The sequence below is a fragment of the Solea solea genome, chromosome 5 (genome assembly GCF_958295425.1).
Source record: "Solea solea chromosome 5, fSolSol10.1, whole genome shotgun sequence".
In the NCBI taxonomy this organism is placed as follows: domain Eukaryota; kingdom Metazoa; phylum Chordata; class Actinopteri; order Pleuronectiformes; family Soleidae; genus Solea; species Solea solea.
Genome location: NC_081138.1, coordinates 25,795,230 through 25,819,334, shown reverse-complemented (window position 1 = coordinate 25,819,334; position 24,105 = coordinate 25,795,230). Strand labels below are relative to the sequence as shown.

The 24,105-nt window shown below is 39.7% G+C and overlaps 1 protein-coding gene and 1 long non-coding RNA gene across 5 annotated transcripts in view; one reads left to right on the top strand and one right to left on the bottom strand.

Moving 5' to 3' along the window:
* Positions 1–1,153: 1,153 nt before the first annotated feature.
* LOC131459264 (uncharacterized) lies at positions 1,154–22,856 on the top strand. 2 transcript variants are annotated; one of them, XR_009240231.1, is made up of 4 exons: positions 1,154–1,311; positions 12,757–12,894; positions 14,278–14,449; positions 21,472–22,856. It is a non-coding gene; the product is annotated as an uncharacterized LOC131459264 (long non-coding RNA). The 2 variants fall into 2 exon arrangements; XR_009240230.1 differs by having other exon boundaries at positions 12,757–12,923.
* Positions 19,974–24,105, bottom strand: part of myom2b (myomesin 2b) — a 30,591-nt gene continuing 26,459 nt past the window's right edge. For all 3 annotated transcript variants that reach the window (XM_058628838.1, XM_058628837.1, XM_058628840.1), the window contains 2 exons: positions 21,755–21,880; positions 19,974–20,451 (listed from right to left, as the gene is read on the bottom strand). In XM_058628838.1, the coding sequence (XP_058484821.1) occupies positions 20,239–20,451; positions 21,755–21,880 (339 nt within the window). In that variant the 3' untranslated portion in view covers positions 19,974–20,238. The remainder of the gene's footprint in view (positions 20,452–21,754; positions 21,881–24,105) is intronic.

The following is a 24,105-nucleotide window of genomic DNA, read 5'->3' as shown; positions in this document are numbered from 1 at the left end:
TTAAAAGTCGTTGGACTAAGACAATAATTCGGCTTTCTTAATGTCACGTTAGTCTGACTAAAATCGAGCTAATCTTCGTCAGACTACCATGATGGATAATGCAATTAATAGTCTGATTACTCCTACATGTATACGCTTAGTCAGACTGGAGTCGGACTCCTAATATTTGTGTCGACTTGCATGTTTGCATTGATTTTGTATGTGATTTGCATCATGTTCAGTGTGAATGCACCGCACCATACGACGATCCTGAGTTTCCAACCGAAGCCTCTGGGTGGAGTTTGCGTCTTTTCCTCAAGACGTTCCGGCTTCTCTGAACGGTGCGATGAATTCAGGTGAGTTTGTTACTGTTTACATTCATCAGCCCTCATGGAAAACAGTCTGCTGACATGTACACATTTTGTTCTCACTTTAATCGTGTTGGGATAGTTATATGAGTACAGCAGGGATGTGTATGTATGAAGATACTTCTCAGTTGATTTATAGTGTCAGTAAACCTTTTTCATTGTGTTAATTATGTGTTGAGGAAAATAGACCATAAACATGACACATGAATGGACACTATTCTTGTTGATTCTTGTAGATGAGATCATGACCAGTTGCCACCAGTGTATTTCCTGACAATTTATGATTTACATCAAAATTGAACATCCTCGTAATGGCTTCTTTTAATAATGCCACCCTGGTTTGCATCCTTTGGTTCTGGGTACATTTTTGGAAAAACGTTTACCAACACAGCAGACAGGACACCAGCATCTCATGTTGATAGGGGTAGTTTTTATTTACACGGGATGAAAAGTTGTTTACATTCCTCCATCGGGGAAATGGGAAGCTGACCACAGAGACAATATTAAGAGTCTGATGCGATTTTTTTGATATCTTTTACATCCATATATTCTCCCATGGTTCCAAAACAGCTGATTACGACTAAAGCTGGTTGTAATTTTAATGATGGTGATGACGTAAAGCCCTTTAGTTACACACACAGTGTAATCCCCAATTTTTTTTTGGGAGTTTAACTATTTTGAGCTATACAGTCTGAACGAGTTTGTATGTTGTTGTAGTTCCTAATTTTTACCAGCAGGGTACGTATTAGTCACACACAAGCGCTACTCACGGTCATAGTTCCTTTGTTTTTTTCCCGGCACCGATGAGAATGAACGCGCTACGGCAAGAGAGAGAGCAAGTTAGTGTTAATTAGATGAAGAGTGGATACAACTGTATTTTGTTTTGAGTTATTGATTCTGAAAGGTATCCGCGTCTGTAAGGGACTTCGCCGTTTTATCCTGTTTTTGTCGAGAGAAAACTCCGGTGAGTAGGAACCATTAGTGCTTAGCATAGCATGCTAGCGGCTGCCGACCACGGCTAATTACGCACTCATTTTATGGATATATCATTATTGTGTGCCGTTATGCTTCTGAGAAAATGTTTAAAACCAACCGGAGGTATACAAGTGTTCAATTTAAGAATGTGCTTAATGTTGTATTTCTGTGGGGATAATTGTCTGTGCTAAACGAACTAGTGCTATGTGTTAGCAATTGGGATATTGCTATACAAAGTGTTACTAATACAGTATATGACCTGTGCTATTGCTATATGCTAGCTAATACTACAACGCTAAACGAGTTAGTTTTGTGAGCCAAAACACATGCAGTTGTGTGCATTTGAGTTATAGAGACAGTAATTCAATGAATCATTCATTGAATTACATTGAATTCATTTAAGGACTAGTACACACACACACACACAGATTTAGGATGAACTGTGGACACTGACTTATCTTACCTATCGTTTTTTCTATTTTATTTGCACTTTGAACAGTGTTACTTATTTATTCATATTTTAAATTAGTTTATTTTTTGTTGTCTACAACTGAGGTTGTTTATTGAAGAGTGGCTTCCTGCCAATTAAGAATATATCTGATACTCTTTTTTTTTCTAACTGTTGTCCATGTCATATACATCCTCCATGAGCGAAGCTATATCTTCTGATTTGGCCTAAATTGAGAGTACATGACATTCACCACAACACATGTACAATAGATGGTGTTATGAATGGTCATTATGAAAACTCACTTGTTGCATTAATCCCTGTGTTGAGTCAGTATTTCTCTGCAAACCCCAATCATAAACCCTGGGTGACTTGGTGGTTAAAGTAGCTATTAATAAGATAAAAGCTGCATTCTTCAGTAGGGACAAAGACGGCTTGAACAGAGCTGAAATCATCAAAAACAGAGTACATGTAGATGTAAGGAGAGAGATGAAGGACAGATGTCCTGTAGGAACACTAAAGGTCTTTAGAAAGGTTTGAAAGTAATTACTGCCTAAGGGACCAATAACAGTCTCCCTGTTCAGCAATAAATGTACATGAGCTAGTTATTTGCTAGGTTTGATGAATTGGATTTATTCCGCTTATGAGAGTATTCCCTCATCTCTTTAAACAGAACAGTCCCGAGGACTGTAGTCCAGTTTTTAACGTGGATGAGGTCAAGAGGTGTTCAGTTGGTGTTCATCCACACACTGAAAGTCTGTGCGGACCAGTTTTCCCCAGTCTCGTATTAAGTTTTTTCAAAATCTATTTGTCAAAAATCCCAAGAATGTGGACATTTTGTTCCTATACCTAAAAAAAATAAAAATAAATAAATGTGAGCTACTCCATACTAATCTTAGACCCATAACACTGATATCTTACTTCTGGTATAGATGAAGGGTGAGGGATTGACATGCTGCATAAAATCACCAGATTTGATCAGATTATGCTTTTTTTTTATTTGTCTCGTGCTTTGAATACTATCCATTCATTAGTTTTACATTGCAAGACACAGCTTTGATTTGTTTGAGATCTTTTCTGTCATCATCACTTTGTCAGACTTGACAGCAAACAGTCGGACTCCATTTTAACCACAGGAGCTTTTTATCTCATTTGTTATTCACACTTTATACAGCTGACTGTAGTCACAGTGAGACATCCTGTCTGCTTCAAATGTTTCCAGACGACACCACTCTGGTGTATCTGCTTACTCGAGGTAACCTCAACTTCAGATGAGAGGTTGAAGCTGGTTTAACAAAGACGTTTTAAAAAAAGGATCAAATTATTAATCATTGATTTCAGAAGGAAGAAGAAGAAGGATCTCTCCCCTGTTATTATTTAGTATCACATATTAAGGGTCAATGGGTGGATGTTGTTGAAACCTTCAAATATCTCAGTGTCTGTCTGTGTAAATTAAACTGAAATAAAAGTCAGGTAAAGTCAAGACTTTTCATCTTGAGAAAATTGAGATCTTTTGACATTAGCCAGAGCAACAAAACTGAATCAACAAGCTGAGGAAAAGTAGAGAAGTTACTCCAGATTAAACACAAAACTAAAAACATTGCTCCTTCTTGAAGGCCATACCATACATAATGTATTTCTCAGCCTTAAATGTGAGTTAAATGGTTATTTTAGAATTTATTTAGCCTCAGTTGTGATTTATTTGTTTATTTATTGTTTTATTGTATTTTTAGTGCAATATTTTGGACATATCACATGAATTTCAATAACTATATGGAGGATAAAGTGGTTGATAATGAATGATATTGTATCTGATAGTGATATTTAGTTTTTTCTAACCTTTTTTAGTTGTTTTTTCTTTATTTAATAATGTTCTCTTTCCTGTCTTTGACTAAATCTATCATCAGTAATATCATTACCAGTCGGTAATGTGTAAGTCACCAAAAAGGGACAGGCAAAGTAAGATTCACATATAGAGCTGAAACAATTAATCAATTAATCGATTATTAATCGATTACTAAATGAATCGACAACTATTTTGATAATCGATAATCGGTTTGAAGTTTTTTTTCATGATTAAAACAAGATTTCTCATTGTTTAAGCTTCTTAAATGTGAATATTTTCTTAATTTCTTTGCTCTGGATAACAAAGAAATCATTAAAAGTTAATCAAAACAAGACATTTGAGAACATCATCATTTCCCTGTTTGACGAACACCGATCAACATTTGTTAAGGTTTTCTGGACCAAACGATTATTCAGAGAAAATAATCGACAGATTAATCAGTTATGAAAATAATCGTTAGTTGCAGCTCTAGTCACATACACATGATGAGTCAGAAAGTACAAACGATTGTCTCATTGTCTCACTACACTCGGATTTGGTTGCTCGTTTCCTGTGTGCTTTTTTCCCTGATATTCATTACTGATCATTAAGTCATTTGTTAAGTGATCTCAGGATGAATAAATGTCTGGACCTTAGTGCAGGTCTTAAAGGAGCTTATGACGTATCAGTACCTCTGTGCTTCAATATGTAAATAGAACACTTTACATAATTGAACCTCAGCTAAGAAGAACTTTAAAAAAACAGAGATTCTGTGTATTTAAATATGTATAAACAGGAATTCATGTGGCTGAAAGTCTTAATCTCCCATCAGTGTTGGGTACAGATGGCTTAATTTAGTCTTATCTGGTTTATATCCAAGACCAGTGCAGGATAGTTGGCTTTTTTTTTCCCATCATGGTACCCAACTCACTCCTCAATAAAACAAACTGATATCAGGAAAACTTGGCAGACTGCCACACCATAATCTTGAGTCAGCAAGGACTAACCTCAGATGGCCATATGCTGATTTTCTTCTCCTCTACTGTGTTATACATCATGGAACATTTTCCATGACATTCATATTCCTTTATGTCTTTCCTGATGATGAGGCTGATAAGTAGGGATGCACGATATATCGGCATTAATATTGGTATCGGCCGATGTTCGTCATTTTTTAACATATCGGCATCGGTGCAATGAGTAAAACTGCGCCGATTTTAACAACCGATGTTTATACCCGTCTAATTGCTGTTTGTGTATGTGTGTCGGGAAGGGGACAGCGTCAGTGATGCAAGCGCAGCACAAGGTGTGTGTGTGTGTGTGGAGGAGAGAGAATGTCAGCGGTGTGGGCGATTTTTCAGGGTGTCAATAGAAGATACGCGAAAAGCATTATGCAACACTTGCAAAGTCGAGGTAATGCGAGGAGGGTTCCGCGTCAAGTCATTCAATACCACAAATTTGATCATGTCATTTGAAAAACCGCCACCCAGAAGTACACAAACAACGGCAGGAAGCTAACGCTAGTAACATTAGGCAGCAGACAAAAAGAAAGCAGCGCAGCTGGGACTCGACCAAAGGAAGACAGTGGCCAGGGCAATAACGATCAAGGTAATGGAAATGATTGCTCTTGACGACCAGCCGAGGGTTCCGACGGTTGATAGCGCATATTGAACCCCGCAACAACCTGCCAAGTCGGCGCTACTTTTCCGATGTTTTGCAATTGAATAAATATCTGGTTGCCATGAATACTGGCAAGTTTGATAAAGTATTTTAACATGTTTTTTTTTAATTATGGCAGCTCTTAGTAGAGCTTGTCAGGTATTGTTTCTCATATCTGTTGTGTAGTTTTATTGTGAAGGGAAGTGGCGCGGTTGTTGTTGCCGGGAGGAAGGGTTGTTGACTTTATTTACGTACCCAGTATAGACGCCCTTATCTCGGTTACAGTAACTTTGGCAGGGTATTATTTTTATTTATGTTCATGTTTGTAATTTATGATCCAAACTTTCTCACAGGAGTTCAGTGAGTTGAGGGAGTTAAACTGTACTTTAATTTAGTTACACACTTGCTACAAGTGGTAAAGGTTTCTAAAAACCTTTACTTGTAGTTGGTTACTTGTGTCTTATGTGAACTTGTTATTTGGAGGTAAAACATGTTTTGAAAATAAAGAAAGACATTCAAAAATTCAGCTTGCATGATTTTCATTCTGTACAAACTTTTATCATCTCAGAAACTTTTTTTTAAAAACATATATCGATATCGGTAAATATCGGTTATCGGCCATAGCAGCAATATTAATATCGGATATCGGTATCGGTGGAAATAGTCATATCGGTGCATCCCTACTGATAAGCATGTTGTCTGAGGTAGATTTAAGTCGAGAAAACCAGTAAACAAGAGTGAATTCATTATCAGTGAATGAGCACCTGCTTTACTGTATGCCCCTGATTAGGGGTGTCACTGCTCTGGGTTAATCTTTGGGAGACAGATGCTGATTTAACAGCACAACTTTATCACTACTTGGTTTTGCTGTCACAGAATTTCATTATTATTGGTTTCAGTGGAGAGTTTTAGTATTACATCTAAATACTCTTTCTGGGGCCTTTTCAAGCTGCCAAAAAACATATCTTGGGGAAACACTGAAATGCCATTATGTGCTTATTGTGTTGGCCAGTCGCCTAAAGTGGGAAATGGCACTGGATTTTGGCATCATTGCAAGGATTCAGGCATTATCATCATTTTGGCATAGTCCTCAGTTGGCAGCACGGGTGACTCATTTTCCATCATTCGCATTCTCTCCATTTATCTTTCTGTAGATGTTGGTCGTCTTCTGTGATGAGAAATGGGAAAAATCAGGATTCCTGCTGTGCAAGTTCTTCCGGAGTCTTGTCTCATTGTCCACTGTCCTTGTCTGCTCCATCTTCTTGTCTTTTCCTACCCATGACTTTGCTTCTCTGTGCTCACTTTCTTTTCTTGGTGGTTGTCTGAACAAGGAGCGGTAGAGAAACCACACACAGTGTGGGTGTGTGGGTATCATAGGCTACATTTGGGGACAAATTTCATATTTCAGACTAAAGAACCACTCCACCACTAACACACCTCAGCCAGGTGGTGTGAGAGGGAATAAGTGGTTGCCAGATCTAATAAGTAACTGTGGATTGGAGTTGTGTGCACGCCATGCGCGTGCGTGCGTGTGTGTGTGTAAGAATGCACCATGTGAGCATCAGGTGTTATATTTTGGAATCTGTAGAGGTTATCATGACCCCCCTACACACACACATAGGTGGCGTAAGAGCAGGTGTTTTTTGTGATTGTCTGGCTGTAATAGAATCTGAAGAGACTGAGACATACAGAGATTTATAAGTGTATGTCCTCTCCCCATTCCTCCCAGCAGCTTCATTCTCTGGTGCTTTATCAAACACCTCTGTCCCAGGAATTACACCACAGACCATCCTTTAAAAAAATCTCCCCCTATATTCTGTTCCCTTTTTCCCCTATTCTATGCTTTTAGCCCCTCTTATTGAATGACAGTGTGCAGTCCTGCATCTAACACCCATTAGTACAATGGTAGCAGCAGTAGCCTGAGCATCCAGTCTGGCGTCACTTGCATGCCTTTCTTGTTATTATTAAAAAAAACCAAACAACTTTTTCATCAAACTTTTTTTTCCGCCTGAAACGAGGATAGAGGGGGACACGTCACGAGTGTTGAGCCAGTTATAAATGATTTGGATGCAGTGGTTGATTGGACGAACTGTGACTGAGTCTGTTCCAGTCTGGCTCAGACCATGTTTGCAGTTGGAAGAGAAATCATACATTGTGTTGTGTTGCATGAGTCAGATATTTTTGCCTTTTGATGGGGTTGAAATTTAAATGACAAAACTGTATGAAAACGGCGACCAACTGGCAGCCTGGTGTATTGTGTCGCAGCTATTTCTCTTAATTTGCAAATTTTTCTTGGACTATTGTGTCACCTGACATTTTAGGAGTATGAGATGCCAAAACAACAGTCCCTTTATTTCCAGTCAATCCTTAAAGCTAAGCCAACTGTGAATTCCCCTTATCGGGGTCCACACCACTTTTAATAGGTTGTTCATTGGGCCATACTCCATCCTTCCACACAGTCCAGTAAAAATCTGTTGAGTATATACTTTTTTTTATGATTCTGTTAACAAAAAAATAACAGATGGACATGAATAAAAATATAATTTCTTTGGCGGAGATAATAATTATTTGTATAAGTATTGACAAACAAGCAAGTTTTACGAAATCTAATGTTTTCAGTATTTTAAATGCAAATAATGCACTCATGCTCACTTTCTCTGTTTCCAGGAATGGAGTAAGCACTTTTTCATGGAAGAAGGGCTATAATGAGGACTGTGGTGTCAGGTGGGACCGTGTTACATTGGCAAATGGTTAACACGAGTCAGGGTCAGGCAGTATAGTGACCGCTTAGCAGTCTTTTATTGGGGGCCATAGGATTGGCTCTGCATGAGGAAGTGCAAAATCAATGGAAAACTGGCTATTGAACGGCTATTTCACAGAATGGCTGAAACTGGCACCAGGTCACATGGCTTCTGTGCAGCAAGTGTATGGCACAATCAAAATCAAGGCAATGGAATCCCAAATAAAAAAACAGCCTTATCAACCCTCTATCTTCATCTTCAGTACCAACACCAGGGCGCAGTGTGGTGTATACAAACAACGGCAAAACAGTAATTATACATGAATATTTATATACACACAATGTGCCAACACTATCACTATGTGACTGCACATGTTTGTAACACGTTGAAAATGGATGTAGTGAAGCCAATGCAAAAGTGTCGTAAACCTGTATTTTCTTTAATCACCACTAGGGTTGGACTCCACTGGTTGCAAAAAGATGTGTGTTTTTATTTTTTGAATTGTAACAACACCATTTTATTTTATGGTCTCAATAGTTTTAGGTCTCTTTCAATGCAGCGTGATGTAAATCTTTTTGTTTAAAGTGTAACTTACCTGGGGGGGGGAGTGTATGTGTATCTTAGTCATGGTATTTGTTGATCCAGGTGCAAATCCTCACAGTTTAGTGTAAAGTATTGAAATTATACATATTGTGATAAAAATCATTGTATCTACTGCCTCTCTGGTCAAACACTAGCTACACTAGCTACTGTACTCACTTGACAGTGGATGTTATGCATGCTTTCAGTAAGACCCGCCCCTTGCTTCTTAATCAGCACCACCTCCATGGTCTCTTGGCTCACTTCCGTAACCCGAACCCAATGAGTGTCCAAAATCAAATTTGAATCAGGTTAACCGGTCATGATGTCGCCCTTTAGGCCTGTACACGCTGTACATATTTGAAGTGGTCGTGGTTAATGTGGAAATGTTGTCATTCCCTATAGGGACTTCCTGGGAGTTCTGCATTTGAGTTGCTCTTGAAGTATGAAATGTCCTCAACACATTTCTCTGCACTTGCCGAGTATGTACAGTCCTTAAGATAATCTAAATTTCCATTTTGAAGCCTCCAGAATCGCAATTTGGCCGTTGCCCTGTACTGTAGATGTCTTTCAGTGTCCTCACCTGCAACAAGGCTCGTAGTGGACGATACCAGCTGTCAATCACACTGGGGTCCACACATTTATGTCATGTCTTTTTTTTATCTGACTTCCTCATCATTTTGGGGACATCATTTATAAAATTGACATAATGTGCTAATCTGCTAACTCCTCAGGGAAATGTGTACTAACATTGTATATAAAGTGAGAAATGTTCTCATTTTCCCATATAGACCTGTTGAGTCATCTTCTGGTGGTTATTCAGTATATTTTTAATTCCTGATTGATTTCCTGAGGAAACCTGAAGACTTTGTTTTTTTTATTTTTTATATGCGGTGTAAGGTACTATGCATAACATAGGACCCAAGGCATTATTTTCTGTAATTTCAAATACTTTGTTTTTAAACAAAAATGAAGAACTTTTAGCTTGGTTGTAGCAACCATGACCTCCCTTTTTTTTAATAGCTGCTCAGTGAAGAATGCAGTGTAGCAGAGGTGAAACTGAGACTCATGGTTGCATGAGCAGCTACTGCAATCCACCCTAAGCTCGACAAATATTTTCAATTCAGCTCGCCAATGCAGCAGGGAACTGACAGACAGTAGGAGGAAGAGGGAGAGAGAGATTAGAGGGGTGAGAGAAGAATGGAACTAGGGTGCATGAACGGACAAAAGATGGAGATGAAGCATGTTTAGCTCTTGGTGCTCTGGTAAATAAAGGCAGCTTTCATGGCCTTGTATTCCCACACACACACACACACACATTTCTGACTGTATCTACCTCCACAGTATTACATAAGTGTTCCACATACAGACTCAGGCCTTTGATTGAGAATTAGGATGTACGAAACAGACTCAAATTTATTTTTCCCATGCACACAAATTCATGCAGTACAACCCACAGTTTTTAAATCTCTATGTGTTATTGTTGGTGTATGTGTGTAAAAACGATCCCAGTATGTATAAGTTTTACTTTACTACTAACGTTCACATGTTGTCTTTGCCACTGAAGTACATTTTAACCTCTAAGTTATTCACTATGATTGTGTGTCTTTGTGATGAGCCAGAAATTAGAATTGTTCATTTATGTAGAAATGGAGCACATGGTATTTTCCTCAAAAGTCTGTATACAAAATAACCCGACTTGTATAAAGTAACTAAAAGTGATACTTGAGTAAAAGTACAAGTATCTTGATGTAAATCACCAATAGTTGATATTTAGTTAATATATCAACCTTTGAAAAATAAGCTCATCTGAACTGCATTCTCACATGTGGTTTTTTAAGGAATTAATTTTCTGACTCTGACCCAATACTTATTTATTCATAAAGCACAGGTTTGACCAAAGTGCTTTACAGTAACATTTAAAGACATTAAACTGCATTTAAGTTGCATGTCTGGTTGTGAATGTGGTTTGGTTGGTTTTGGCAGAAAACCAACCTCCACCTACCAGAGATCATTTTCCAGTTTCCTTATGAAAATTGCGATGGCAATTTAGCCGTGTGGGAACTTTGTTTTGAGAGACTGATTGTACGATAAGATTTTGATGAAAAGCCGCGACAGATAACTGAATATGTGTCCATACCGTGTCCATCTACTCTACATTGCCTCCGCTGCCAAATTGCAACCACTGCTCTCTTTTTAAATTATTATTCATGGATTTGCATTTAAATCTGGTAGCTGTCCCTTCTTGCAAGTATCTCTACTGTTGCTCTGCAGTTTGTGTGTGTGCACACTTGTATTTGTCTTTTCTGGCATAAACACTGACCTTGTCAGGACCTGTAGTCCTCATGGAGGCCAAAATGTGGTCCCGGATAAGGCAGCAGAACCTGGTTATGTTTAAGATTTGAATTGTGATTCCGTTAAGGCTAAATTTAGGCATTACACTTTGGATAATGCTTTGTTTGGGCAGTCTGAATGAATTGTTGAATATCAAACCTGTATGTGTGTGAGAGAGCGAGATCTTGGTTAATAATGCGAGACTCCCCTCACTCTAGCTTTAACACACCAGTGCTGATCTTTTAGCGCACACAAAGCAGATGCACATTCCCTCACTGCATGCTCACAAAACTGTTTTAATTATGTCGAGGATGAGAGAGGACGCACTTTTGTCTTGAGATCGAATTGTTGTAACATAGCCAAGACCCTGATATTTACATTTTTATTGCAGATTGTTTGTGCGTGCGTGCGTGTGTGTAAAAAGGGATGGACTGTGCCATATGTGTCTGTTATAGGTCTGCTATCAGGAGCAACTGCTTCCTGCTAACGCATACAAATGGAAATCTGTGCCTCTGCTTTGAAGAAATATGAAGGAATATATAATTATGTTGATTTGGATAAATAAAACTAATTAAAGTCACATTGAAATGATCACTTACTTTGGCAACAGTGAAATGGAGACCAATTCATAACACACATTTATCACGTATTCAGCAAATGTAAAGTTGTCACATCCCTTTTGTGTTGTACCTGACTAGGCTGTATGTGCTTTCTTGGTGAGGCGATGTTCGTAACTCAGCAATTATTTATAGGATTTTTTTTCCAGCTGATGTGGGAATTTGACTCCATGCTTGATTGAGGCTGATGAAGACGCAGGAAGGCAGATGTTGGAAGCCATCACAGCTGTAACCAGCTTCATGGTCCTGATAAGCAAACATAGACGTTTGGTAAATCATAGAAAAAGTGAAGCCAAAACCGAGATCCAAACAGCGCTTCACAAACAAATGAGTGACATCACAGACTTAACCATGTGGAAATTTTGTCCATAAACGTCTCTGTATTGATTTGTCAAGAATAATGACCGGGCTAAAAAAAGATAAGTTATACAGTTACGATTAATTTCAGAATGTGTCAAAGAGATCAAGGAGAAACCGTACAGATCAGACCTAAAGATATGATATTTCCTTAAAAATATTAACTTACATCTCTTAAAAAAAGTTTAAGAAATACAAACTATGTATATCTCTGCTGCAACAAATGTAAAAATCTAAATAATTAGCTTCAATATTGTGGTAAAGAAAGTTGGATTAAAGAGTCTGAGACAACTGAATGGTTTCTATTTCAAATGCCTTACATTCTATTGAATTCATTTGTATTTATTGGATGGATTCCGATATGCTCAAGATTAAAGAGACAAAATAAGAGGGAAGAAGAGAAAAAACTCACTCAACTGGCTTTACTATGAATGACAACACACACCTGTAGCAGAAATGATATGTACACTTAAGTCAACATGAACGTAATGTATGCAGTGACAGCAGGTGTGTCATAGCGTTGATTCTTTCTTATTAGGCTGTCTGTGGGGGTTTAATCCTCACCAGCTCTCATGGGCAAATCTTCTCTCTTTTAATTTTAAGGTCACAACCACAACTGCAACCTCTACTTTCTGCTTTTCTTCCATGTCCATGTGTGTGTATTAAAAGAGCGCACTAGGAATAATAGCTCTCTGCAGGAGTTACACAGCTCACTTCACTTAAAAAAAGGCTGCATTTGACCCGAGGGACTTGTGACCTCACAAACTGTCCTTACTTAATGAGAAGGTCACTCTGCTGTTTATTCAGATTACTGTACATGTCAGGACTCTGCAGCCTCCTGCCCCCTTTTACTATCCTCTGTCTGTTTTCCCAGTGGTCTCTCCCCACCTCTCCACGCCTCCTGATCATCACACCTGTATGAAATCATCTCATTACCTTCACATGGTCTCCAGAGTAAACATACCCTGGCTCTTCACACCATCTTCATCAGATTGTCCGTGTATCCTTCATGGTAATTAAGCGCATGAATCCTTTACAAAAGTGAGTGTAGCGCAGAAATTTTCTAGGATTACATATAACTTGGTGTTCAATTAAACTAACTGGGCTGTGGGTGGGGTTAAAATGTGGGGAGAGTTGTTTCATTGTTACTTAAATAATACTATATCACCTCATTACCTTTCATTATGTTACTCTGCCTGTCAGCTATAACATTACAGATTAAGATGATCTACATCATTAAACGATACAATATTTATATAAATGTAGACCACAAATAAAATAATTAAAATGTTCTCAGTAAATTAGAGAAATACATCTACAAAATAAATCCTTCAAAAGTAAATCTCATCATCAGGAATCATTTTCCAACAACTCTCTTCTAGTTAAAAGTATTTATCAGTTCCACACCTTTAGGCACTTTGCTGGTAAGGTCAAAGACACATGATGTAAGACCTAAAGTGTGATTTCTTCTGCACTACCTTTATTCTCTCTGCACTTGCCTTCAGTGTCTGTGTGCATTTAAAATAAATGATGATCTCAATATGCTTCATGGCACTGGCAAGTTCTGTTTAACCGAAAATCTACACCGTGTCTTACACCATGACACGTGTATGGGCTCTGACTTTAATGCCCAGAAACATTGCTTCATTAATTGCAAAAGTGTCTCACAACAACAATGTTCTCAGTTCAAATCCTCATTATTTGGGTTCATTCCTGTGGTACAAGACCTCTGACACTGATAAAACAAAGGCAACATGTTTGCGGTATTGTCAGTGATCCCAAAAAGACTTTAAAGGAAGTCATCATGGATAGTATGACTGATAAACAGATAATTACAGCTAAATTACACATACGTTTTGAGGTATGAACGGAAACACAGCAGCATTAAGTGTGGGCAAATTGTGCGTGTGTTGCTTTGCTTGCATTGTGTGCAGGGAAATATGTGACATTTTAACTTTCCATGCAGCAGTGGGAGCTTGGATTTGAATTTGCCACACCGACACAAGCCATTCAAATCACGTCTATGCATCTAAACTGATATGACATCGGCATCAATTTAGCAACATTAGCAACTCTTGCTAAAAATCTGAAACACTAAATGTGTGTACATGCTCTGCATTCACTGTATACAGTACAGCGCCATGGTGACTCACCCAATACTCACTCACATAATTATTCAGCACATCTACATTCAGCACATACACAGACTCCCGGCACAGCATATCACGAGGATCTTAGTCAGGCCTGCCCATAATTTAATTTTGAAAAGATGACAATAGCTCTAAAAGTAACCTAAAGAAAGAGTAACCATGAGAGAATGCAACAGCATGTGGAAATATTATTTGTCTGAGTATGTACTAAAACCAAGAAATGACTGGATTTGTTTTTTCTGCAGGTGAAGGCTCAAGGATTCCTGAACCAGTGTAAAACGTCGGGTTTGAAGGTGTCGTCTGCAGCAGAGCTTCTTCCCTCTGAGCCTGAGAAGTTGTTAGACACCTGTTCACTGTGCCTCGGCAGTTCAGCACAGAGAGGAGTGAAGAAGAGCAGCTGATGTTTGGAGCAGACAGGTGAGGAAGAGTCTGTGTGCTGGCTGCCGTCTTATAATAATCTCAGAGCGAGGCAGCTGGCCTCCATGCATCAAGAAGAAAAAAAAAATGAAACGTGCCGTCAGAGTTACAGCTTTCTTTGTGTGACTGCGACATGTTGACATGCATCAGGGATCGTTCTTGTTGCCAAGGAGCTCAGAATCCATCTGTGTGCGTTTTGAGGGGAAAATATGGCTGTGCAAAAATAATCCACTGTGCAACACAGATATTCTCAAGGGTAAACATGGTGTTTATTTTTTAATGATGAATTGCTGAGCTGTCCTGTCCATCTCTCTTCTCTCTATCTGTTCCTCCATCCAGCTGCAGACTCTCTCCTTTTGTCTCTCCACTGTTCTCTAAGTGTCACTGAAGACTCTGATGCAACTGCATCTTCTTTTTGTTGGTACTTTACCAGTGAGAGACACCACTTGAATAGTGTTTTGTAATTGTACGTTTCTGAGAGAGTGAGTGTGTGCAAAAGAGAAAGAGAGGGCGGGGGGGACTTGCAAATTGTGACTGTGAGTATGTCTGGCTGTCTGGGTGGGTGGGCGTGCCTGTGAAGCTACAAAATCATTTAAATTGGGAAAGGAATGCGGGAATACTCAGTAGCGATTCTGATCGGAGCCAAATTTCTCTGTCAGAAAAGTCCCCAAACAGCCGCCTTGCAATTTCACAGTGATTGGAGAGGGAGTGGGGGAAAGAGTGACAGAAGAGAAACTGAAAGAGAGAAGAAATAGAGGAGGAGAGAAGTGGAAGACATGAATAGAGTATAAGGAGGGGAGATAGTGGAAGATAGAGAAAGGGAGAAGAAAAGTATGGTAATGCCAAGTTCATTTTTGTTAGCAATTCGGCTGTGGGGTGAGAAGAATGGTGCTGTCAGATGAGAGTCTTCCTTCTTTTAGAAAGAAAGTCGGCTTTCCAGGAATAAGCAAGTGGAGTTAAAATCACTTGTCATTCCCAGTGTCTCCCATTGTGGCAGACTCCATTCAGCATACCCTGAAAACATAAGTATCACAAATTATTCATTTTCACTGCCCACTCTCCTGCGAGAGCAGGGCGACATATGATCAGACAGATGGTGGGTCAAACGTGGACGTGTGAGCCATTTAGAAACTTTGGACAATCTAACTTTAATGTCCATGATGTGAGAGAAAAGTGAAAGGGCCAGAGCCACATGAGTATGGAGACAACATTCACCATTGTACATTTCTGCGGTGAAGCATCGGTGAGCATCTGTAATGGCATTGTAACATCGTCTTGTGAAAGAAAATAAGTTTAGTGGACGTTTTGTTATGGTACATGCATAGACTGTAGGTAAAAAATTAACAGAGTCTTCTGGTTTCATGGGGAAGTCTTCTCACTTGATTTATAACAATAAATATCTTCCTGGGTCAAAAATCATATTCCCATGTAGACTAATATAGATGATAAAGTAGCACATTTATGAGTGCATGGACAGCTGGTATCGTCCAAAAGGTGGCACGTTGCAGGTGACACCTCCACCAATCCCTGATTTCTACATTGACAATAATATTCTGGACATAATGTATGAATATAACATTACTCATGCTTTGCAGAAAAGCATAAGGGCTATTTATTTGCTGCAGGAGCAAACTTTTTTATGCCAGTTTTTCCAACATGGTTCTACTGGGAGCAAAGCATGTGATCGTCATGGTTCCTTCACACCAGGAGATGATTTATTACACGGTGTTGACACAAACAACATCCCTGGATTTAATGTGTGCAAGGGCTCACTGTATCTCAGCAGTGAGTCCAGAGTGGCATTAGGGCTACAGGGTGGAATGGCAAGTAGGCATGCTGTCCTTGGAACACAGATCTAGAGTATAAGTCCCTCTGTGTTGTCACACATCCGCCCTGGTGAATCCTCCCGCAGCCGGATACCGAGTCCCTACACACCAGCTCCAGGGAAGCTGCTGTGGAGTTGAGCTACCTGACTTCCCTACAGAGAGAGAGGGAGAAGTATATTTGCCTGTAACGCACTGCATAGCATCAATGACAAATATGAATATTAAGCCTCCTAAGGATGAATCACTTTTTAGTTTGATGTAAAGGCTGTGTGCTTGAACATGATGTGAAAAGAGTAAAGTCAATTCATGTCAAATAATGTGTCTGGGAAAAAAAGAAAAAAAAACATCCAAAGACTCATCAGAGTGAGTCTGAACAGCACAAATTAATCTAATAACATCTTTGACACCACACGATCGCCTCACCTGCTTCATCATGGTCTGATGCTAGGCACACAATCTGCTCTGGTGTTTAATCAACCCTTAGTATTCTGTCTTCCATCATCCCTTCTTCCTTTTGTCTCCCACACCTCTTCACCTCCTCGCTGCTCCGTTCCAGGTCTCTCTCTCTCTCTCTCTCTCTCTTAGCTCTCTTTCCCTCCCACTCTGATTTAATCTCAGCCCTCCTCGTCTGCCTCCTACAGCTGTTCTTCACCTCACAGCAAAAATAAAGAAGTGATCATCTTTGCCAAAGCAGTGCGACGGCGAAATTGCAAAATAAGATGCTTCTTGTTCCTCCTTTTCTCGTGCCTCCTGTTGTTTCTCTGTGCACCTCTCAACTCCTCTGTCTTTTAGGCACACATTGGCAGTAACCTAGATCATCCTAATCATCATTTACACTCATATGACCCATGCATAAAGCTGTTTAAAGGGGGGGGGCTGTATACAAGCTTATATGTGCACATACAGTATACTGTGTAGAGTATTTTAGAATGTGGCCGTGTGTCAGTACACACCCACAAAATGTCTCTGCTCCGAGTTTATCTCATTGTTTAAACAGTGCTGCTTTAATTAGGACAGGCCTGTCTATCTCTGTGTGTGTGTGTATGTGTGTGTTCGCTCGTGCACACACACATGTTACCATAGTGCCCCCAAGTGGAGAACCGTAGAAGAGCATATATTCTTAAGTCTTGTTTCCCAGCACACGCACGCACACACACAGTCACACACTCCAATGACACGGTGTTATATTTAGAAACACAATTTCATGCTATCACCACTGGCTAGCTATTCCATTTAGATAGCAGCAGTCTATATGTGTGTGTGTGTGTCTGTGAGTGTACACGCACTCACAGTCCGTGTGTGTGTGTGTCACCGAGAGGAGTCCGTTTATTGAAATTTAAAGTTTGTTGTCATGGCAACATTGGGGTTGTCGGTAATTATGTTGATTAAAAATGTGAAAATTAATTAAAAAGTCGGGGGGAAATGATCTCACAGCAGATGATCAGCGAATCATCAAAATGATTCAGATCTCTGTCTCTCCTTCTCTCCCTCCCACTCTCTCAAACACACACCAGTGTCACCCACTTCAGAAGTCCTTTATCGCCACGCAACGCTGAATTATCTGCATTTATTTCTCGCACTCTTCCTTTCTCGCACTTGCAAGTTGAAAGTTTGTTGCTTTGTGACCGAGACACATAACAGCAGCATCTGTGGGAAAGAAAGAGAACAAGAAAAAAGACTTCAATCACAAACTGCTCCCCTCATCCTCACTCAAACTCAGCTCGTCCTCAACTTGTTAACAAGCATGACAAGAATCGTCTGGAGCCGCCGGAGCGCACACATCAGCAACAGAAGTAACGCGAAAACAATAGCAACCTCACAGTTTCTCGCTCTCGCTCTCACTCTCTCTCTACTCCGTGCAGCCTCCACCTCCCTCACAATCCCCCTGTTGTTCTCGGCCTCTTTCCCTCTACACAAAACAGGCTCAGCAAATTATAATCTTTTTCTTTTATTAGCAGTGGCAAACACAAGAAGTGATGAATTTAGCCTCCTGTACCCTCCCCTCTCCGTCAGCTCCTCCACTCTCATCAGCTTTAATGAACCACAGATCTCATCAGGCATCTTTTCATCATCTTCTCCCTGCACTAGTCTCTAAACCTGACTACATAAGTCTGTTTTTAACATATTGGCCAAAACAATTGAAGAACTGTACATTATTATATTTTCGTCCACATCATTATCTGTCGATATTAAGAGGAGTTAGGTTATGGCAGTTTTCACTTGCAGCAGTTAAGCGTGACAGCTCTGGTTTACTAAATGATGATTCACCCGCAGCTGATCTCCAGCATGTTCAATATCTCACCATGGTGCAGTTAAAAAGGCCAGACTTATATATATCTATATATATATCTCTCTCTCTCTATATATATATATATGTATATGTAATCATTGGTTTGTTTCTCTGCGTATGCTTTAACATGTTCTAAGTGAAAACCCGCTGTTATTTCCAGAAGGAAGGTAAAACCTATTTAGTTTGAGCATTCATCTTGTACTGCGTTGTTTGTGCGTGTGTGTGTGTGTGTGTGTGTGTGAATCATCGCCATCCTAAAAGGAGATTTTTAAAACATTTAAACGGGAAGGAATCCTTTATGTATAATGAAACACATCTCGACTGATACCCAGCCAAACCAGTGATCAAATGCAGGAGCACGCCACCTCTCTCCACAGGGTTTTCTGCACGCTGTGTGTGTGTGTGTGTACTTGTATTTTTATTTTTGTGAGGTCCAGAAAACGTACAAACCTATGTTTGCGGGTTAAAATTGAGTTTAGGTTACAGTAACGTAGTTTATTTTAGATGGTTAAGGTTGGGGTAAGGGGCAAGGAAATGCATCGCGTCTATGAGGTGTTCTCACTAAGACATAAAAACGTGTGCTTCTTTCTACCATTTAAGACGCTTAAATGAAGACTAATATAACAATCCAGGAATCAGTGAAAAATAAAATCAGCAGGACACTGATGAGAGCATGTCATAGCCACTGTTCCAAACATACAAAGCTCTATAATTAGATAATGAGTGTCCTGTAAAGGCCACACGGTTGGTTTTTGCATGTTCTCCCGTTGCATATGTGGGTTTTCTCCGGGTTTTCCGGTTTCTTCCCACAGTCCAAAAACATGCAGATTTGGTGATTAGTAGGCATACTGGACAGGTGTGAGAATGGATGATTGTTTGTCTCTATATGTGGCCCTCCGATGGACTGGCAACCTGTCAGCTGAGATTGGCAGCAGCGACCCTCATGTGGAGGATAAAGCAGTAGATGACGATGAGTGAGTGCGTGAGTGTCCTGTAACTGCGAGGTAGTGTTTTAGTCCAGTCACTAAACCACATGTCTGCGATGAGTCGTATGCCCTCAGTGTTTTAGTGTTTAGTCGAGAGTCCAAGTCAAGTATCTCCATGGTCTGAATCCGAGTCATCTCCAAGATGGCCGCCAGTGCTTCACTTTTGAAGTTGATTTACTGTAAAATCTAAAAGGGGAACAATTTATGGTGTCTCTGTGATCATTAACACAATAAGCTGTGGAATACATACAGTATATAGTGCTGTATGTCTAATTATTATGGTGTACTACCAAGAATTGCTTAAAGGTTCTTCTCGCCACGACTTGAGTCGGCATCTAAGACCAAGTCAAGTCCTGAAAATAAAGAAATCGTGTTTGAATCAGACTTGAGTCCAAGTATGACACTTAGCATGATATGCAAAGCCGTGTGTGGAAATTTTGCTTTATTCAAGTTTCTTTTCACTTCATTTCAATTAAAATAAACTCTCTACTGAGTGAATCATTTGCACAGTGATGCAGTTTTACCTTTTACCTCATTCGTTCCACAGTGGGCTAGCTCAATTTAACTCTTTTTAACATTTATCCAAATGGATAAGCACCAGTAAAAGCCTCAAAACTCCGTGTGGTCTGCATGTGCTCCAGGTGTGAAATATGTTTCTTCTTCTTTCACGTATCACTGTCATGGTTTCTACTTCCTCCTCGTGGGGGTGGGGCTCTTCATCCCCCTTCCTGGTGCGGCCTTGGGAGGGGCAGGGCTAGGAGCGGCGGGGGCGGGGCTAGCAGCAGCAGGCTGAGACTTCGTCTGAGGGATTTCAATGGGAAGCTTGGGAGGGATGATCGTCTTCGGAGTCAGAGTTGGTTTTGCCTCAGGGATTTTCTCTCCATGGCGGTATGTGGTCACCTGTAGAAAGTCAGAGAGAGAAAATGAGACTTGCCGTACAGTGGCATTTTCTATTTGCATTTGACAGGTGACAGTGAAATAAAATTGAAAAACACTGTTGTTTAAAAGTGATGGTTCAGGATTTTTGAAGTGGGGTTGATGAGGCAACAGCTCTTTGTCAGCACTTTCATCTCAGAATTCTGATATAATCAGGCTGTTTTCCAAATTCTTTTAACATTTGACCCTAATCCTCTTCTATAGCATTGCTTTAACTTGTTGAAACAGCTTTTTCTTACAGTAAACTGGAGATTGCAAGAGTTGTTTCACAGGAAGTTTGCAATACTAAAGTACGCAGACGTCACAAATGACCACAATTTAACTTATTAATGAAGGCACTTGTAGAGTAGACCAATAACTCTTCTTTTCTTTTGAGCTAAATTCACTGTTTTTTTTGTTTCAGTGGGGAGTTAGTAGTTTACAAAGTCGCATAATGGCTGCAAGGTTAAGTGCTGGACAGAAGTATTAAGATAACAAACACTTAAAGATTATAATATGTAACATTTCTGCATTAAATATCTTAAAACAACCAAACTAATGTTGACTAAAACTCTTTAAATCCACACAAATCTGTATTTCTATTCAAGACCTGATATTGGATGCCTTTTTATGATTTACCCGTCTCTGCCATAACCCCGTATGAAACATCATAGGAAATACTCGGTACAACTAACTGGTGTGTTGTCTCCAGTTTTTTTTCCCTTCTTTTCATTGTGTGTATTTGTCACAAGTGGATCGTGACTTTGCCATGAGCTACGTGTTCTGCTGCCAAAGCTCTCCCTTTTAAAGAGCAAATAAGTTAACAAGATAAAAACATAACATTTCCCATGACCCCGCACTGCTTCCCAACATCATCAAACCAGGTCTTTTATGTTTTGATTGAGAGACACATAGCAGCAGAAATAACAAACTGTACATTTAAGCTGAGGCAGATTTTATGAAGTATTATGTAAAGTGGCTGAATTATTATTTCCTTTTTTTCAGTTGGAACCGTGGATTGCTGAGCTCAGTACACAGAACACAGGTGCATGCAACTGACGTCAACCAACCCCACTTTTCCAAACTATTCCTGTAAAGGTAAGGTCAAAGAAAAGTCATAAGGTGACTGAAATAAACATAAGTTTGGTCACACAGATATATATATCCGCCGTTTGGCCCAGTTAATACAAGGTTTAGTGCCACAGATGGTCTAAAAAAAATTTAAATAAAATGTCATGGCTAAGTAGAGTAAATCCAGTCATTTGCAGTACACAGGAATGACACTCACCACTATATCCACAGACTCTCCACCATATTTATTCTGGACACTCATGGTATATCTGCCAGAATCCTCCATACATACGCCTTTGATCGTCAGACTGGCAAACCTGCCCTGGTCCAGGGAGACCGTGTACTGAAATAGGAAATCAAAGGTTACACAAAAGTGAAAAGGCAGCATGGGGACTGTGTGGGATACTTTAACATTTTTAATGCCTGCCACTTAAAATTGTATTTCATAATGGGTTTTTTCTCTTTTTACTCTGTGCAGTAGTTTGGGGGGTTTGATTGACAACTCCTCTCAGCAAACACTGAGCACTGCTCACACTGGACACAGAGAATATTGATTTATTTCAGTCTGTTCTGTTCGGCTGAGCCCTTGTAGCTCAATCTATACATTAAAGGAAATTAATGACTATTTAAACAAACCTATCTCTGCGTACAGTCTCCAGAGTTGTGACATTATCTTTAAGAGGACTCGTAGTCTGACTTGTCTGACTTCACTGGTGTGGACAAGAACACAATATTTCAATTTCCCCGTCTCATACCTGCCCACTCAATTCCATTCAACGTCTGGGAAACAAGTGCCATTAAAGTGAGTGGCATTTGTAGCGAGCTAATTACATCCCTGTTAAGAGAAAAGTCATTTAATGCTGGGAAACTAAAAACCAAATAAATTCAAGCAAAAAATGAAATGTGTGTTTCTTTTTCAAACGGTCTTGTTCGACCAGTTAAAGGTTACTAACACAATAGGTGAGTACATCATTTATAAGAGTTTTATCTCTTTTTCTACTTTTACCTTTTTATAGGACATTTTTAATTTTGTATTATTTTGGGTTTTGGTTTGCAGACTGCTGTTTTGAACCCTCTGATCTTTTTTCCTTTCTTTTTAAATAAGATTTTTTCAGAGTTTAGGCCTGTGCCTGAGAGCTTGTCCACAGCAAATTCAACTACACCTGCACCTACAGAGAAGTACTACTTGACAATCACGGCACAGCCTGCCCTGCTTTATCAGTTATCAGTACAGGTTACAGACATTGGCTTCAGTTTCTGTACCTGTATTCTGTCCAATTTTACAGTCTATGCTTTGATTGGTTTGAATTTTGCCTTTTTGACTTTATGTTTGTCTCTGTGTTATCAGTGTAAAATATGATTATTGTTTATCTTACAACAATGATATTCATAACACAACAAATCCAAGAATGACCAGATATGAAAAGGGTATTAACTTGCTCCAAGTCACTTGCATTTAAACCTGATTTGTAGTCATTTCTGTTCTGATTTTGGATGCTGGATCTGATTCTTTTATTCTCCTGTTAATATGTTCACTAGTCTCTGTGGTGGTGCAAGCATTAGGGAGCGGTTTGGGAAACACATCACCGAGGATGTCAGCTCTTGTTGTAGACAGATTAGTGTCAGGTGAGGGAATGAATAAAGACGAGGGCAAACTTGAGCATAAATTCCTCCTGGACGGACGTTTCTCAAACTTAAATCTTCAAAGCCGATAGGAGCCTTAGGATGCCGATGCTGTTTGAAAGAGTTTCCACTGACTGGGGACTAACTGTAGACTTATACAGTTTGGCAAGTAGGTCAATGAGTTGTAAAAGGTAGATGTGTTGCGTTTCAGGGCCAGGAGTGTGCTGCTGATAACACTGTTCTCACCTAAGTTACTAAGTAGATCCCCTTCAGGAAGGGATTCTAATGGGTGATGAAGTTAAAAGCAGGTATGGGGTTATCACAGCAGCATTATATACAGTGTATGTGAGGCACTGGACTGTGGCTCTATCAGGAATTTGCAGCAGTTCAATCATAGACAGATAAAAGATTTTGTGTATATCATCAAACTAATTGTATTTTCATTTAACACATTTAATGAGAATACACACTAATTGGAAAATGTAGTGCCGCAATAAGTTTTAAAGCAACACTGTGTAATCCTCAGTGCAGTGTTACTCTTATAGAGCTCTGCTGGATGTTGATGTCACACAACCAAGGTAACGCCTCCGACACGCCCCCCTGACAGGAAACAGTGCGGTTCATCCCTTATACAGTAGACGGCACATAAATCAGACAACATGTCAGAAAACTCGTCTCTTCGCCGGCTGTTTTCATCATAAAAGTGAAGATGGTTGATGGATGTTGTGCCCCAGGATGTCCAAACAGTCATCGACAGACCCACAGAGACGGTGGAGGTGAATCACTGCTGCGGAACGTGCTCGGACAGTGTAATGTTAATGTTGCTGTGCAAACTTGTATGTCAGTTACACTGCAAGTCGTTGTCTACGACTTGTTAGTTACAAGTCGTAACTCACTGTGAGTGCATTTCATTGAAATGATGCACCGCCACTGTCTCTCTGACCT